The 18579-nt window shown below is 45.5% G+C and overlaps 1 protein-coding gene across 3 annotated transcripts in view; it reads right to left on the minus strand.

Moving 5' to 3' along the window:
- The window catches only part of LOC134949559 (H-2 class I histocompatibility antigen, Q9 alpha chain-like), a 342846-nt gene that overhangs the window by 93945 nt on the left and 230322 nt on the right, over window positions 1–18579 (minus strand). Inside the window, exon 5 of one of the 3 annotated variants that reach the window (XM_063938216.1) lies at window positions 2036–2271. The exons of the other annotated variants lie outside the window; for them this stretch is intronic. Coding sequence (XP_063794286.1) covers window positions 2084–2271 — 188 coding nt within the window. The 3' untranslated portion in view covers window positions 2036–2083. Of the gene's footprint in view, window positions 1–2035; window positions 2272–18579 lie in introns of those variants that run through there. 3 annotated transcript variants of the gene reach the window in all.

Here is an 18579-nt window from a genome sequence, read left to right on the forward strand (position 1 = left end):
TGTGAGTAAGGGCTGTAGTATACTGTCCAACAACTGTGCCACCGGTTGGTAGAGGGAGTCTCTGGCGGAAATGATGGGTCTCCCCGGTGGAATAGTGGCATGCTTGTGTAGTTTAGGCAAAGTATATAATATCGGGTTTTTAGGGGAACTTACATGTAGTGCTTTTGACACTTTTGCCGGTAATAGGTTCTGATCCGTAGCTTCTTTAAGGATCCCAAACAGTTCCTTCTGGTATTCTAGAACAGGGTTGGCTCGTAGTTTTTTGTATACCCCAGCTTCTGAAAGTTGACCATTGATTTCATTCCTGTAATATTCCAAATCCAGGATGACGATTGCCCCGCCCTTATCGGCGGGTCTGATCACAATGTCCTGGTAGGAGGAAAGCTGATCCAACGCCACCCGTTCATCCCTGGATAGATTAAATTTAAGCTTTACAGGAGCTGCTGTGAATCTGGCTACTGAATCATCCATAAGACGACTAAACGTCTTAATTGAGGCATTCTGTGAAACAGGATCAAACCGTGACCTTGTGACCTTATGGAGAAACGGATCAAATATCGATGGTGTTTGTACCGATGGAGAATTCTGGAAATGTTCTTTCAAGCGCAGTTTGCGTGTAAAATTATGTAAATCACGTGACCAGTTGAAGGGATCATGTCCGTTGGTTGGGACAAAACTAAGGCCTTTGTTAAGGACCTGCATCTCAATTGCTGAGAACGTTCTTTTGGACAAATTGAAGACTAGGTGTTCTTCTTGAGTGTTACGGCTCTTACACCTTTTGTTCTGGCCACCCCGACGGGTGGGAGGCTTGCTGTACCAGTGTTGCCATCTCGGCCACTCGGGTCTAAAGGGGCCGCACTGTGATGTGAATTATCCTCAGATTCTGATATAGCAAATTCACTGTCACTACTGTAGGCTTCTCTCTTATCACCTTTCTTTCGGGGGTTTTGCCATGGTCTTCTTCGCCCAGCAGATTTGTTTTTGCCAGTGGGTTCTGTGCCCATCAACCAACGGTAGACCTTATTTTCTTCATAATCCTGGTCCACAAGGAATTTCTTGTTGCGTTTAAATTTCAATAAATCACGTCTATACTGCTCACACTGCTTCTCTAATTTTGATATCCAGTCTTGAGATAGGTCTTTCTCCAGAATATCTCTATCTTTCTCCAAGGTTGAAATTTTGTTTTTTGTCAATTCCAATTCACGATGAGATTCCTCAATAACTAAAATCATCAAATCGAACCCACACCGGTTCAATATCCCAATCCATTTCCTTATGAATTCTGGGTTATGTCGCCCAATCGTAGGGACATTTCTAACCCTAAATCCACGGGGTATTTTATGTTCCCTATAGTAATCCGATAAAGACATGCCGTGAAGTGTGAAATCTATCTCACGGCGTTTGAGTTTCATCAGCTGAAAAAAGTAATCATCAGCTTTCATGGAGTGATCAGATATAGGTGCAGTGTCTTTAAATAAGATATTCTCAATTTGAGCTGGTGTATATCCAAAAGTCTCACCAGGGGACATAACTTGCATAATCTGACATCCCATAGAGTCAAGCATAGCAATAGGCTGACCCTCCATGCTGTTGATTTTTGATTTTTGCTGGATGGCTATACTTGTACTGTGCAATATATCAATATTGAGCCATATAACCAGCAGCAAGGTGTCAGAATGTCCAATATGCCCCAGCTTCACACAGTGCTATGAGAATGCCACTGTGTACATTAAAATCAGGTGTCTAAACAGTCTGTATATTTCATAACAAGCTTGGGTGCCACGCAAACGGTGTCCTAAGACACAAGTGCATATAGTCCATACCAGCCGGCACTCCTATCAATGAAAAACAGCTTCGCCCCGTGCCTGGATATAATGCAGCATACAAATTCCAAAAAAACGGCACTGGAGGCTTGTAGATGCAAAATAGTATTGTATTGGGGGTAGACGACGTTTCGGAGCTTACGCCCCGTCCTCAGTACCAAATACAGAAACAACATACATTAACAAAAACAAACATTTAAATACCTGTACACCATCCCGCCGTCTCCGCTGCCGCACGCCGGTGTCCGTACTTCCGGCCATCATCTCCCATCGCCGCCTGCTGTGCGGACGTCACAGTTGCCATGGACACGCCAGGCATGCGCGCCACGGTTGTCATGGACACGCACAGCGTGCGTGTCACCGGCTCCACCGCGGCCCAGACACTGCAGGTGGTTGGATCCATTGATTTTAGAAGAGGACTCACGCCGTGGGCAGAATAGAGGACGGACTGTGAATAAAAACATATAAAAAAGACATTTAGCAATGACATTCATAAACACTGGGTGAAAATACACTGAAATACTATATCATACTAAAGATATATTTGTTATAATTCCTAATGATGGCATATATGGTAGCCATCATTAGGAATTATAACAAATATTTGGTTTTGGGTTCGGTTCCGCGCCCGTGTTTTGGGTTCGACCGCGTTTTGGCAAAACCTCACCGAATTTTTTTTGTCGGATTCGGGTGTGTTTTGGATTCGGGTGTTTTTTTCAAAAAACCCTAAAAAACAGCTTAAATCATAGAATTTGGGGGTCATTTTGATCCCAAAGTATTATTAACCTCAAAAAACATAATTTACACTCATTTTCAGCCTATTCTGAACACATCACACCTCACAATATTATTTTTAGTCCTAAAATTTGCACCGAGGTCGCTGTGTGAGTAAGATAAGCGACCCTAGTGGCCGACACAAACACCGGGCCCATCTAGGAGTGGCACTGCAGTGTCACGCAGGATGTCCCTTCCAAAAAACCCTCCCCAAACAGCACATGACGCAAAGAAAAAAAGAGGCGCAATGAGGTAGCTGACTGTGTGAGAAAGATAAGCGACCCTAGTGGCCGACACAAACACCGGGCCCATCTAGGAGTGGCACTGCAGTGTCACGCAGGATGTCCCTTCCAAAAAACCCTCCCCAAACAGCACATGACGCAAAGAAAAAAAGAGGCGCAATGAGGTAGCTGACTGTGTGAGAAAGATAAGCGACCCTAGTGGCCGACACAAACACCGGGCCCATCTAGGAGTGGCACTGCAGTGTCACGCAGGATGTCCCTTCCAAAAAACCCTCCCCAAACAGCACATGACGCAAAGAAAAAAAGAGGCGCAATGAGGTAGCTGACTGTGTGAGAAAGATTAGCGACCCTAGTGGCCGACACAAACACCGGGCCCATCTAGGAGTGGCACTGCAGTGTCACGCAGGATGTCCCTTCCAAAAAACCCTCCCCAAACAGCACATGACGCAAAGAAAAAAAGAGGCGCAATGAGGTAGCTGTGTGAGTAAGATAAGCGACCCTAGTGGCTGACACAAACACCTGGCCCATCTAGGAGTGGCAGTGTCACGCAGGATGTCCCTTCCAAAAAACCCTCCCCAAACAGCACATGACGCAAAGAAAAAAAGAGGCTCAATGAGGTAGCTGACTGTGTGAGAAAGATAAGCGACCCTAGTGGCCGACACAAACACCGGGCCCATCTAGGAGTGGCACTGCAGTGTCACGCAGGATGTCCCTTCCAAAAAACCCTCCCCAAACAGCACATGACGCAAAGAAAAAAAGAGGCGCAATGAGGTAGCTGACTGTGTGAGAAAGATTAGCGACCCTAGTGGCCGACACAAACACCGGGCCCATCTAGGAGTGGCACTGCAGTGTCACGCAGGATGTCCCTTCCAAAAAACCCTCCCCAAACAGCACATGACGCAAAGAAAAAAAGAGGCGCAATGAGGTAGCTGACTGTGTGAGAAAGATAAGCGACCCTAGTGGCTGACACAAACACCTGGCCCATCTAGGAGTGGCAGTGTCACGCAGGATGTCCCTTCCAAAAAACCCTCCCCAAACAGCACATGACGCAAAGAAAAAAAGAGGCGCAATGAGGTAGCTGACTGTGTGAGAAAGATTAGCGACCCTAGTGGCCGACACAAACACCGGGCCCATCTAGGAGTGGCACTGCAGTGTCACGCAGGATGTCCCTTCCAAAAAACCCTCCCCAAACAGCACATGACGCAAAGAAAAATAAAAGAAAAAAGAGGTGCAAGATGGAATTGTCCTTGGGCCCTTCCCACCCACCCTTATGTTGTATAAACAGGACATGCACACTTTAACCAACCCATCATTTCAGTGACAGGGTCTGCCACACGACTGTGACTGAAATGACGGGTTGGTTTGGACCCCCACCAAAAAAGAAGCAATTAATCTCTCCTTGCACAAACTGGCTCTACAGAGGCAAGATGTCCACCTCATCATCATCCTCCGATATATCACCGTGTACATCCCCCTCCTCACAGATTATCAATTCGTCCCCACTGGAATCCACCATGTCAGCTCCCTGTGTACTTTGTGGAGGCAATTGCTGCTGGTCAATGTCTCCGCGGAGGAATTGATTATAATTCATTTTAATGAACATCATCTTCTCCACATTTTCTGGATGTAACCTCGTACGCCGATTGCTGACAAGGTGAGCGGCGGCACTAAACACTCTTTCGGAGTACACACTTGTGGGAGGGCAACTTAGGTAGAATAAAGCCAGTTTGTGCAAGGGCTTCCAAATTGCCTCTTTTTCCTGCCAGTATAAGTACGGACTGTGTGACGTGCCTACTTGGATGCGGTCACTCATATAATCCTCCACCATTCTATCAATGGTGAGAGAATCATATGCAGTGACAGTAGACGACATGTCCGTAATGGTTGTCAGGTCCTTCAGTCCGGACCAGATGTCAGCATCAGCAGTCGCTCCAGACTGCCCTGCATCACCGCCAGCGGGTGGGCTCGGAATTCTGAGCCTTTTCCTCGCACCCCCAGTTGCGGGAGAATGTGAAGGAGGAGATGTTGACAGGTCGCGTTCCGCTTGACTTGACAATTTTCTCACCAGCAGGTCTTTGAAACCCAGCAGACTTGTGTGCGCCGGAAAGAGAGATCCAAGGTAGGTTTTAAATCTAGGATCGAGCACGGTGGCCAAAATGTAGTGCTCTGATTTCAACAGATTGACCACCCGTGAATCCTTGTTAAGCGAATTAAGGGCTCCATCCACAAGTCCCACATGCCTAGCGGAATCGCTCTGTCTTAGCTCCTCCTTCAATGTCTCCAGCTTCTTCTGCAAAAGCCTGATGAGGGGAATGACCTGACTCAGGCTGGCAGTGTCTGAACTGACTTCACGTGTGGCAAGTTCAAAAGGTTGCAGAACCTTGCACAACGTTGAAATCATTCTCCACTGCGCTTGAGACAGGTGCATTCCACCTCCTATATCGTGGTCAGTTGTATAGGCTTGAATGGCCTTTTGCTGCTCCTCCAACCTCTGAAGCATATAGAGGGTTGAATTCCACCTCGTTACCACCTCCTGCTTCAGATGATGGCAGGGCAGGTTCAGGCGTTTTTGGTGGTGCTCCAGTCTTCTGTACGTGCTGCCTGTACGCCGAAAGTGTCCCGCAATTTTTCTGGCCACCGCCAGCATCTCTTGCACGCCCCTGTCGTTTTTTAAAAAATTCTGCACCACCAAATTCAAGGTATGTGCAAAACATGGGACGTGCTGGAATTTGCCCAGATGTAATGCACGCACAATATTGCTGGCGTTGTCCGATGCCACAAATCCACAGGAGAGTCCAATTGGGGTAAGCCATTCCGCGATGATCTTCCTCAGTTGCCGTAAGAGGTTTTCAGCTGTGTGCGTATTCTGGAAACCGGTGATACAAAGCGTAGCCTGCCTAGGAACGAGTTGGCGTTTGCGAGATGCTGCTACTGGTGCCGCCGCTGCTGTTCTTGCGGCGGGAGTCCATACATCTACCCAGTGGGCTGTCACAGTCATATAGTCCTGACCCTGCCCTGCTCCACTTGTCCACATGTCCGTGGTTAAGTGGACATTGGGTACAGCTGCATTTTTTAGGACACTGGTGACTCTTTTTCTGAGGTCTGTGTACATTTTCGGTATCGCAACCCTAGAGAAATGGAACCTAGATGGTATTTGGTACCGGGGACACAGTACCTCCAACAAGTCTCTAGTTGGCTCTGCAGTAATGATGGATACCGGAACCACGTTTCTCACCACCCAGGATGTCAAGGCCTCAGTTATCCGCTTTGCAGTAGGATGACTGCTGTGATATTTAATCTTCCTCGCAAATGACTGTTGGACAGTCAATTGCTTGGTGGAAGTAGTAAAAGTGGTCTTACGACTTCCCCTGTGGGATGACCATCGACTCCCAGCAGCAACAACAGCAGCGCCAGCAGCAGTAGGCGTTACACGCAAGGATGCATCGGAGGAATCCCAGGCAGGAGAGGAATCGTCAGAATTGCCAGTGACATGGCCTGCAGGACTATTGGCATTCCTGGGGAAGGAGGAAATTGACACTGAGGGAGTTGGTGGGGTGGTTTGCGTGAGCTTGGTTACAAGAGGAAGGGATTTACTGGTCAGTGGAGTGCTTCCGCTGTCACCCAAAGTTTTTGAACTTGTCACTGACTTATTATGAATGCGCTGCAGGTGACGTATAAGGGAGGATGTTCCGAGGTGGTTAACGTCCTTACCCCTACTTATTACAGCTTGACAAAGGGAACACACGGCTTGACACCTGTTGTCCGCATTTCTGGTGAAATACCTCCACACCGAAGAGCTGATTTTTTTGGTATTTTCACCTGGCATGTCAACGGCCATATTCCTCCCACAGACAACAGGTGTCTCCCCGGGTGCCTGACTTAAACAAACCACCTCACCATCAGAATCCTCCTGGTCAATTTCCTCCCCAGCGCCAGCAACACCCATATCCTCCTCATCCTGGTGGACTTCAACACTGACATCTTCAATCTCACTATCAGGAACTGGACTGCGGGTGCTCCTTCCAGCACTTGCAGGGGGCGTGCAAATGGTGGAAGGCGCATGCTCTTCACGTCCAGTGTTGGGAAGGTCAGGCATCGCAACCGACACAATTGGACTCTCCTTGTGGATTTGGGATTTCGAAGAACACACAGTTCTTTGCTGTGCTTTTGCCAGCTTGAGTCGTTTCATTTTTCTAGCGACAGGCTGAGTGCTTCCATCCTCATGTGAAGCTGAACCACTAGCCATGAACATAGGCCAGGGCCTCAGCCGTTCCTTGCCACTCCGTGTGGTAAATGGCATATTGGCAAGTTTACGCTTCTCCTCCGACAATTTTATTTTAGGTTTTGGAGTCCTTTTTTTTCTGATATTTGGTGTTTTGGATTTGACATGCTCTGTACTATGACATTGGGCATCGGCCTTGGCAGACGACGTTGCTGGCATTTCATCGTCTCGGCCATGACTAGTGGCAGCAGCTTCAGCACGAGGTGGAAGTGGATCTTGATCTTTCCCTAATTTTGGAACCTCAACTTTTTTGTTCTCCATATTTTATAGGCAGAACTAAAAGGCACCTCAGGTAAACAATGTAGATGGATGGATTGGATACTAGTATATATACAATTATGGACGGACTGCCACGGTTAGGTGGTATAAAAAAACCGCACTGTACACTGGTTGATAAAGAGATAGTAGTATACACGTAACAACTAGTATGACTATGACGACGGTATAAAGAAAGAAAAAAAAACCACGGTTAGGTGGTATATAATAATACAATTATGGTTGGACGGACTGCCTGCCGAGTGCCGACACAGAGGTAGCCACAGCCGTGAACTACCGCACTGTACACTGGTTGATAAAGAGATAGTAGTATACTCGTAACAACTAGTATGACTATGACGACGGTATAAAGAAAGAAAAAAAAACCACGGTTAGGTGGTATATAATAATACAATTATGGTTGGACGGACTGCCTGCCGAGTTCCGACACAGAGGTAGCCACAGCCGTGAACTACCGCACTGTACACTGGTTGATAAAGAGATAGTAGTATACTCGTAACAACTAGTATGACTATGACGACGGTATAAAGAAAGAAAAAAAAACCACGGTTAGGTGGTATATAATAATACAATTATGGTTGGACGGACTGCCTGCCGAGTGCCGACACAGAGGTAGCCACAGCCGTGAACTACCGCACTGTACACTGGTTGATAAAGAGATAGTAGTATACTCGTAACAACTAGTATGACTATGACGACGGTATAAAGAAAGAAAAAAAAACCACGGTTAGGTGGTATATAATAATACAATTATGGTTGGACGGACTGCCTGCCGAGTTCCGACACAGAGGTAGCCACAGCCGTGAACTACCGCACTGTACACTGGTTGATAAAGAGATAGTAGTATACTCGTAACAACTAGTATGACTATGACGACGGTATAAAGAAAGAAAAAAAAACCACGGTTAGGTGGTATATAATAATACAATTATGGTTGGACGGACTGCCTGCCGAGTGCCGACACAGAGGTAGCCACAGCCGTGAACTACCGCACTGTACACTGGTTGATAAAGAGATAGTAGTATACTCGTAACAACTAGTATGACTATGACGACGGTATAAAGAAAGAAAAAAAAACCACGGTTAGGTGGTATATAATTATACAATTATGGATGGACGGACTGCCTGCCGAGTTCCGACACAGAGGTAGCCACAGCCGTGAACTACCGCACTGTACACTGGTTGATAAAGAGATAGTAGTATACTCGTAACAACTAGTATGACTATGACGACGGTATAAAGAAAGAAAAAAAAACCACGGTTAGGTGGTATATAATAATACAATTATGGTTGGACGGACTGCCTGCCGAGTGCCGACACAGAGGTAGCCACAGCCGTGAACTACCGCACTGTACACTGGTTGATAAAGAGATAGTAGTATACTCGTAACAACTAGTATGACTATGACGACGGTATAAAGAAAGAAAAAAAAACCACGGTTAGGTGGTATATAATAATACAATTATGGTTGGACGGACTGCCTGCCGAGTGCCGACACAGAGGTAGCCACAGCCGTGAACTACCGCACTGTACACTGGTTGATAAAGAGATAGTAGTATACTCGTAACAACTAGTATGACTATGACGACGGTATAAAGAAAGAAAAAAAAAACACGGTTAGGTGGTATATAATAATACAATTATGGTTGGACGGACTGCCTGCCGAGTGCCGACACAGAGGTAGCCACAGCCGTGAACTACCGCACTGTACACTGGTTGATAAAGAGATAGTAGTATACTCGTAACAACTAGTATGACTATGACGACGGTATAAAGAAAGAAAAAAAAACCACGGTTAGGTGGTATATAATTATACAATTATGGTTGGACGGACTGCCTGCCGAGTGCCGACACAGAGGTAGCCACAGCCGTGAACTACCGCACTGTACACTGGTTGATAAAGAGATAGTAGTATACTCGTAACAACTAGTATGACTATGACGACGGTATAAAGAAAGAAAAAAAAACCACGGTTAGGTGGTATATAATAATACAATTATGGTTGGACGGACTGCCTGCCGAGTGCCGACACAGAGGTAGCCACAGCCGTGAACTACCGCACTGTACACTGGTTGATAAAGAGATAGTAGTATACTCGTAACAACTAGTATGACTATGACGACGGTATAAAGAAAGAAAAAAAAACCACGGTTAGGTGGTATATATTATAATACAATTATGGATGGACGGACTGCCTGCCGAGTGCCGACACAGAGGTAGCCACAGCCGTGAACTACCGCACTGTACACTGGTTGATAAAGAGATAGTAGTATACTCGTAACAACTAGTATGACTATGACGACGGTATAAAGAAAGAAAAAAAAAAGCACGGTTAGGTGGTATATAATACAATTATGGATGGACGGACTGCCTGCCGAGTGCCGACTGCCGACACAGAGGTAGCCACAGCCGTGAACTACCGCACTGTACTGTGTCTGCTGCGCTAATATAGACTGGTTGATAAAGAGATAGTATACAACAATACTACTACTAATATTATATATACTGGTGGTCAGGCACTGGTCACCACTAGTCACACTGGCAGTGGCACTCCTGCAGCAAAAGTGTGCACTGTTTAATTTTAAATTAATATAATATTATCATGTACTCCTGGCTCCTGCTATAACAACCTGCAGTGCTCCCCAGTCTCCCCCACAATTATAAGCTTTATACATTGATGTGCAGCACACTGGGCTGAGCAGTGCACACACAGACTGAGTCACTGTGTGACTGCTGTGTATCGTTTTTTTCAGGCAGAGAACGGATATAGCAGAGAACGGATATATTAAATAAAAGTTAACTTAAAACAAACAACTGCACTGTCTCTGGTCACTGGTCACTGTGGTCGTCAGTCACTAAACTCTGTCTGCACAATCTCTTTCTCTCTCTCTCTTCTAATCTATTCTAAATGGAGAGGACGCCAGCCACGTCCTCTCCCTATCAATCTCAATGCACGTGTGAAAATGGCGGCGACGCGCGGCTCCTTATATAGAATCCGAGTCTCGCGAGAATCCGACAGCGTCATGATGACGTTCGGGCGCGCTCGGGTTAACCGAGCAAGGCGGGAAGATCCGAGTCGCTCGGACTCGTGAGAAAAAAAGTGAAGTTCGTGCGGGTTCGGATTCAAAGAAACCGAACCCGCTCATCTCTAATATATATATATATATATATATATCAATAAAATATGCTTATGCTTTATAAAACAACGTTTTGTTCTTTGTTTCTATTGCTGTAAACGGAAGAAATTTCAACCACACGATATAAAGTTTAATAAACAACGTTGTTTATTAGAAAAACAACATAGATATGATGCGTTGTACATAAAACGTATCAAATAGAATGTTGATTACAAGTTACACAAACAATACAACGCAGTGTGTGAAGCGAATATTGATTACAAGTTACACAAACAATACAACGTTGTGCGTAACACGCTTCACACACAGCGTTGTGCGTGAAACGTTTTATGTACAACGCGTCATAGTTATGACGCGTTGTACATAAAACGCTTCACGCACAGCGTTGGTTACAAGTTACACAATTCTGTATATATCTATATGCATAATGACTCAGACAATGGCTTCTTGGGAGTCGTCTTACAAAATTTGAAACAAAACAATCATTACGTTTTGTGTCATCACTAAAACGGGCCAGTACATCCACATATTTGTATTTTTTACACATGTAAAATATAAAGTATATGCAATATTGACCGCAAACGGTACTGTTAAAATTTTGCAACTGCTTATTTTGGTGATAAACACTTTTTGAATTCAAGTTTAAAAAATGTATTATTGCTTTTGGGAATAGGGGGCTGTCAGGGGCTAACCCGTAAGAATCAAAAAAGTAACATTCACGCTTTTCGTTAAAATAAGCGGCCAACCAGTGCTCACCCGGCTGCCCGCTGCTATGCGTATTGATTACAAACGCGCAGGGATATTGCGACAGTTTACTGACCGGCAACATATCGCAAGGATACGTTCCTTTAAAAATATGCCTTGTGCTTTGCACGGCGTACAGAATACAGTTTATCTGTAATGTGTTCATTTTTTCAGCAGCGTAGTGTTAGTTTATTTCATTTATAGATAATCGTACAGCACATCGCGCCTTTGATTAATCTCGATGATGTTATCAAATAGAGCGTATATTATCACATTGACTGTCCGGTCCAACGCGGCTGCAAAGCGGAATTCGGCACGTAGATTGCCTGTTCTTATCAGGGAAAGGTGTTCTCCACACTCCTGTTCTGGTGAAAGGTCAAAAGCAAATAGCGTGTAGCCCCTGAGGTACTCTTCGCGGTCAATCAGTATACCATTGTCAGATTTCTGCTTATTTGTGATCTGTATGAGTGACATATACTCTCTTACAGCATTACCGCTTTCAAAGTCGGGTTGAAATGGCTTGGCGGGGTGCGGCGTTCCATCCAGATAAAGGGACGCAAAACTTACATTTTTATGCTCAAAGCACAGGGGGTTCCGGTTATGGATTCCTGAAAATGATTCGTTATCCACGAAACCTGCTATAACTGTTTTCGGCACTTGTCCTAAAAATAAATTTTCTAGATTAAATACTCTACTGCCTGTTGGTACGCTGTAGATTTTCATCCCAACGCGGTCAATCGCGTATTTCGCGTTACCGTTTAACAGAGCCTGCGCGTGCCCAATCCGCACGGCCGGTGAGACCTGAACTCTTTTCACGAACAGGGATGCAGCTGTGATCTGTATTTTAAAGGCATCCGCCTCAGACGACATTAAGCAGAATGCGTCTTTGTTTCTGGTTAGTTTAATCTTCAGATCAACGGCGTTTAAAATTAGTTTATGTTGATGGAAGAGGTCGCAGTGAAGCGGGCCTAGCAGTTCAACAGTGCGACTCTGCGCTGTTGCGCCTGCTCGTTTTTTGAATCTCGTATTCGGGCCGTCCAGCGCCGTGTTGTTAAATTCACCATCCACATCTTTGTAAAATAGTCCTGTTGTGTGTTTTGTTGACAATGCGTCCGAGCTGTAATTTAATATAGTCTCAATGTACGCGCGGTATGCGTAAAGATTGTTGGATTGTGATATGAGCCTGTCGCCCAAAGTTACATCCACTTGGTTGAATAAAGTCGCTATTGGGTAATTAATAAGCGCGACCCGCGCACCTTGCGGTATCGGCGTGTTATCGGTTCGTACGATCTTACATGTCACGTACAACAGCGTATTGTTCAGATCGTAGTAGTGTTCACCGCTGGCTGCTATATAAAATTCAAGCGGAGCTGTGTCGGATAACGCCGCTAAAGGTTGAACTTCGACGTATAGACTTTTCTCTATGCTAGTTTGTGTCGGGGGCACGTCAAAAAGATCCAGCTCTGTTTTTGCACATTCAACGGATTCGTGGTGTATGAAAGACATGTTTAAAAAATATCACCAACGGCACTCTTCGGCTTTCTCTTCTTCTTTGAGTTGCGTCGTCTCTGTTTTTTATTTAAAAAGGGTATGTCCCAAGGCGGAAGCGTTATCATACGCTTCCGTTTTCTTTTAGACACGCCTTTTCTTGTATATATTAGTCCTGAACCGTCTTGCTTTGCTTGGTTCGCCTCGTGTATCTTATTCACAACGGCCGTTGTGGCTTGCCCGATAACATCTTTCGCTATATTACGAACCGCTGTCTTCATATGCGGTTTAGCCAACTCTAAACCTCTCCGGAAAAGAGGAACAGCTTTTCTGAAAAGACTTCGAAAAATACCGCCTAAACCGCAGCCGTACATGTATGCGCTGCCGTGAAAACCTGGTAATCCATTACCGGCTTGAGATTTATAATATTGCGCATAGAGTCCCGGATCGCCATAATTTTTTACAGCGACCATTCTGCTTAGTTAATAAAATTCAGTTTTGCGGCGCCTGAAGTGTAGCTTCACGATCGCTTTCCCAAACTTAAATGCCATGTTCTCGTTTTGGTCGTTCTTTATCTCTATGGCTATCGTGTCAAAATGTGTTTTGCACAATGGTACGTAATCGGGTTTCTCGTATCGTATTGTGACAACCTCATTGTTATAACCCTTCATTTCAACAGTGCGAAGTAGCGGTACATAACTATCCCCGACCCGTTGGTGTTCGATAATGTCTGTGTACACGTACATCGTATATTGGCCGCCTTTGATGTCGGCGCATGGTTTAGAAATATTAGTTTTAGGTTGTAAACCCAGTATCCATGTCAGCTTAGAACCGGCGTGGATTTGATACAACAGTTTACTGTCACATGTTACAACGCGTGCAAATGGGTCATACGTTAGTCTTAATCCAACGTCAAGTTTCAGTTGTACAATTTCAGCGTTGATTACGTTCAGTAACGCTTCGATTGTTTCATAAAAACCGGGTTTAATGCACAAACTCGCGACTCTCGCCACCGGCTGTTCCGCCGTTCCATCCCATGATAATTGCAGTCTACAATCTTGTAAATCCAATGTATTCCACGTATGCGGGTATTGTATCTCAGTAAGTGCCACTGCCCATTCGCCATTTAAGTCTATCGGTTTAGCCAACTTTGTCGTATAGTTAGAAATCTTATTTTGCGGGAAGGTAACAGCCGATGCGTTGCTGGGTAAGGTTATGTAGAACGACTTGTCATCCATCGCTCGTCTTGTTAGATACTGATGATCTTTATATGTCTTTTATCACCGATGCTGCGACCCAACTGTTAAATTTTGCGGGGTAACCGCGCCACTTGACTAACGCGTATTTACGGCCTCTGACCGTCTTATTTTTTAAAATCTTTTCCACTTTGTAAACTCTGTTATAGTTTTTTGGTATGCTTTGAAGCTCTTCGGGGTAAAAACTACCTGTTATAACTTCACCATACAGATCTGTCAACTTATAAAGCGGTTTAATCCCTTTAGTGTTCACACTATGTACAACAAAAATCTCCTCAGAAAAGCTCTGTTCGTAACCTTTCTGAAATATGTCCTTATATTTAGAAATACGGACGTGGTCACCGCTTCCTAAACAAACTGGGGCTTTCTTACTTCTAAAGTAATCACCGTAGGTCGTTTTGAAGACACTCAATGCGTTAGAGTCATTCACATCGTTTGGAGCGCACTTAATCGTTCTATGGTATGTGTTATTATAGCTGCGTATGAAATCTTGTAAAACGTCTATATATCTGTAGGTATTCTTTGCCGTGAAATAGCGCCACATGCGTGTTTTTAAAGTCCTATTGAAGCGCTCTATAACAGCCGCTTTCACATCGTTATTGGTCGTGAAATGATTTATACCGTATTTTTCTAACACCTTTTTTAGGTTTCTGTTTAGAAACTCTTTACCATTATCGGCTTGTAGCTTCATCGGCACATCACCGCGCTGGAATATTTTTTCAAAAGCATTAGCGACCGTTGCTGCATTCTTAGCGGTCAGACTTTCACCCCACACCCTCTTACTGAATATATCGATGATTGTTAATATGTATTTAACGCCATCGTTGTATTTTGACAAATCTATCAGCGAGACCAAATCACATTGCCACTGTTGATTTATACCCGATACACAAATCATGTTCCTTTTATAGTTTTTTCTTGTTGGCTTGTGCAGCGTGTATGCGTCTTGTTCTTGTAACCACTTTCTTACGTCGGATCTTTTAAATTTATTTTTAACCGACCCATAATATTTATCAATGCCGCTAAAACTACCTGGTTTTAACACTGTGTAATATGCATCTTTCATCCGCCTGATTTGACGCGCCGCGTTGCGTGACATTCTGCGACTGGTGTTGCGCGACACTCTGTGACTGGTGTTACGCAACAATTTTTAATACGGTTTAATATCGAACACTATCAATTTATAAAAATTTTTATATTAAGCGATATAAAACACTATCATTTAATATTAAAAGGGGGCGGGTCCTAGGAGAAGTGGGTGTGGTACCTGTCAAGTTTGACAGAAAGGTTGACTTTATCTACTAATAATAACCCGATTTTTGTAACAATAACTATGTACAAGTATTGCAGACAATCCGCACTTGAGATGGGCGCCCAGCATCCACTACGGACTACGAGAAATAGAATTATCGGTAAGTAAATTCTTATTTTCTCTGACGTCCTAGTGGATGCTGGGACTTCCGTAAGGACCATGGGGATTATACCAAAGCTCCCAAACGGGCGGGAGAGTGCGGATGACTCTGCAGCACCGAATGAGAGAACTCCAGGTCCTCCTCAGCCAGGGTATCAAATTTGTAGAATTTTGCAAACGTGTTTGCCCCTGACCAAGTAGCAGCTCGGCAAAGTTGTAAAGCCGAGACCACTCGGGCAGCCGCCCAAGATGAGCCCACTTTCCTTGTGGAATGGGCTTTAACAGATTTTGGCTGTGGCAGGCCTGCCACAGAATGTGCAAGCTGAATTGTACTACAAATCCAACGAGCAATCGTCTGCTTAGAAGCAGGAGCACCCAGCTTATTGGGTGCATACAGGATAAACAGCGAGTCAGATTTTCTGACTCCAGCCGTCCTGAAAACATATATTTTCAGGGCCCTGACAACGTCAAGCAACTTGGAGTCCTCCAAGTCCCTAGTAGCCGCAGGTACCACAATAGGCTGGTTCATGTGAAACGCTGAAACCACCTTAGGGAGAAATTGAGGACGAGTCCTCAATTCTGCCCTGTCTGGATGAAAAATTAGGTAAGGGCTTTTATATGATAAAGCCGCCAATTCTGAGACACGCCTGGCTGACGCCAGGGCTAACAGCATGACCACCTTCCATGTGAGATATCTTAATTCCACAGTGGTGAGTGGTTCAAACCAATGTGATTTTAGGAACCCTAAAACTACATTGAGATCCCAAGGTGCCACTGGAGGCACAAAAGGAGGCTGTTTATGCAGTACCCCCTTGACAAACGTCTGAACTTCAGGCACTGAAGCCAGTTCTTTCTGGAAGAAGATCGACAGGGCCGAAATTTGAACCTTAATGGATCCTAATTTTAGGCCCATAGGCAGTCCTGCTTGCAGGAAATGTAGGAAACGACCCAGTTGAAATTCCTCTGTAGGGGCCTTCTTGGCCTCACACCACGCAACATATTTCCGCCAAATGCGGTGATAATGTTTTGCAGTTACATCCTTCCTGGCCTTGATCAGGGTAGGGATGACTTCATCTGGAATGCCTTTTTCCTTCAGGATCCGGCGTTCAACCGCCATGCCGTCAAACGCAGCCGCGGTAAGTCTTGAAACAGACAAGGTCCCTGCTGGAGCAGGTCCTTTCTTAGAGGTAGAGTCCACGGGTCCTCCGTGAGCATCTCTTGCAGTTCCGGGTACCAAGTTCTTCTTGGCCAATCCGGAGCCACGAGTATAGTTCTTACTCCTCTCCTTCTTATGATTCTCAGTACTTTGGGTATGAGAGGCAGAGGAGGGAACACATACACCGACTGGTACACCCACGGTGTTACCAGAGCGTCCACCGACCTGGCGCAATATCTGTCCAGTTTTTTGTTGAGACGGGACGCCATCATGTCCACCTTTGGTTTTTCCCAACGGTTTACAGTCATTTGGAAGACTTCTGGGTGAAGTCCCCACTCCCCCGGGTGGAGGTCGTGTCTGCTGAGGAAGTCTGCTTCCCAGTTGTCCACTCCCGGAATGAACACCGCTGACAGTGCTATCACATGATTTTCCGCCCAGCGGAGAATCCTTGCCGCTTCTGCCATTGCCCTCCTGCTTCATGTGCCGCCCTGTCTGTTTACGTGGGTGACAGCCGTGATGTTGTCCGACTGGATCAATACCGGTTGACCCTGAAGCAGAGGTCTTGCTTGACTTAGGGCATTGTAAATGGCCCTTAGTTCCAGGATATTTATGTGAAGAGACGTTTCCATGCTTGACCACAAGCCCTGGAAATTTCTTCCCTGTGTGACTGCTCCCAAGCCTCTCAGGCTGGCATCCGTGGTCACCAGCATCCAATCCTGAATGCCGAATCTGCGGCCTTCTAGAAGATGAGCACTCTGTAACCACCACAGGAGAGACACCCTTGTCCTTGGAGATAGGGTTATCCGCTGATGCATCTGAAGATGCGATCCGGACCATTTTCCCAGCAGATCCCACTGAAAAGTTCTTGCATGGAATCTTCCGAATGGAATCGCTTCGTAAGAAGCCACCATTTTTCCCAGGACTCTCGTGCATTGATGCACTGACACCTGGCCTGGTTTTAGGAGGTTCCTGACTAGCTCGGATAACTCCCTGGCCTTCTCCTCCGGGAGAAACACCTTTTTCTGGACTGTGTCCAGAATCATCCCTAGGAACAGTAGACGTGTCGTTGGAGTCAGCTGTGATTTTGGGATATTTAGAATCCACCCATGCTGACGTAGTACTACCTGAGATAGTGCTACTCCGACCTCTAACTGTTCCCTGGACCTTGCCCTTATCAGGAGATCGTCCAAGTAAGGGATAATTTAGACGCCTTTTCTTCGAAGAAGAATCATCATTTCGGCCATTACCTTGGTAAAGACCCGGGGTGCCGTGGACAATCCAAACGGCAGCGTCTGAAACTGATAATGACAGTTTTGTACCACAAACCTGAGGTACCCTTGGTGAGAAGGGAGGATTGGGACATGGAGATAAGCATCTTTGATGTCCAGAGATACCATATAGTCCCCTTCTTCCAGATTCGCTATCACCGCTCTGAGTGATTCCATCTTGAACTTGAACCTTTTTATGTAAGTGTTCAAGGATTTTAGATTTAAAATTGGTCTCACCGAGCCGTCCGGCTTCGGTACCACAAACAGCGTGGAATAATACCCCTTTCCCTGTTGTAGGAGGGGTACCTTGATTATCACCTGCTGAGAATACAGCCAGGGCCGTCTTTACGTATGGGCTCAATGGGCTCTTGCCCAAGGGCCCCAGGAGTATAAGGGCCCTAGGCTGATAGCTGAGGGTCCCCTCTTTCCAGGGGTACCAGATTTTTGAAAATCAGCCTTGGGGAACAGGAGATATTCAACGCGAAAGCAGTGGTCCCCATCCGAGCCTGTTAATTGCTCTTCCCAGCCAGATATCTCAGGTTCTGTCTGACATAGAGTTTTTCTGAGGGTATAATCCAAAATCTGAGACTCTCCCCTTTTGCTGGACACTGTCAGCTTGTCTCTACTGTGCCCAGAACCAGAGATATCAGCCTTCCAGCAGCTGCTCCCTGCTCCAGCTCCACACGCTAGGTATACAGTTTTATATATTCATTGGAGGATTG

This window comes from Pseudophryne corroboree, chromosome 8, assembly GCF_028390025.1.
Source record: "Pseudophryne corroboree isolate aPseCor3 chromosome 8, aPseCor3.hap2, whole genome shotgun sequence".
In the NCBI taxonomy this organism is placed as follows: domain Eukaryota; kingdom Metazoa; phylum Chordata; class Amphibia; order Anura; family Myobatrachidae; genus Pseudophryne; species Pseudophryne corroboree.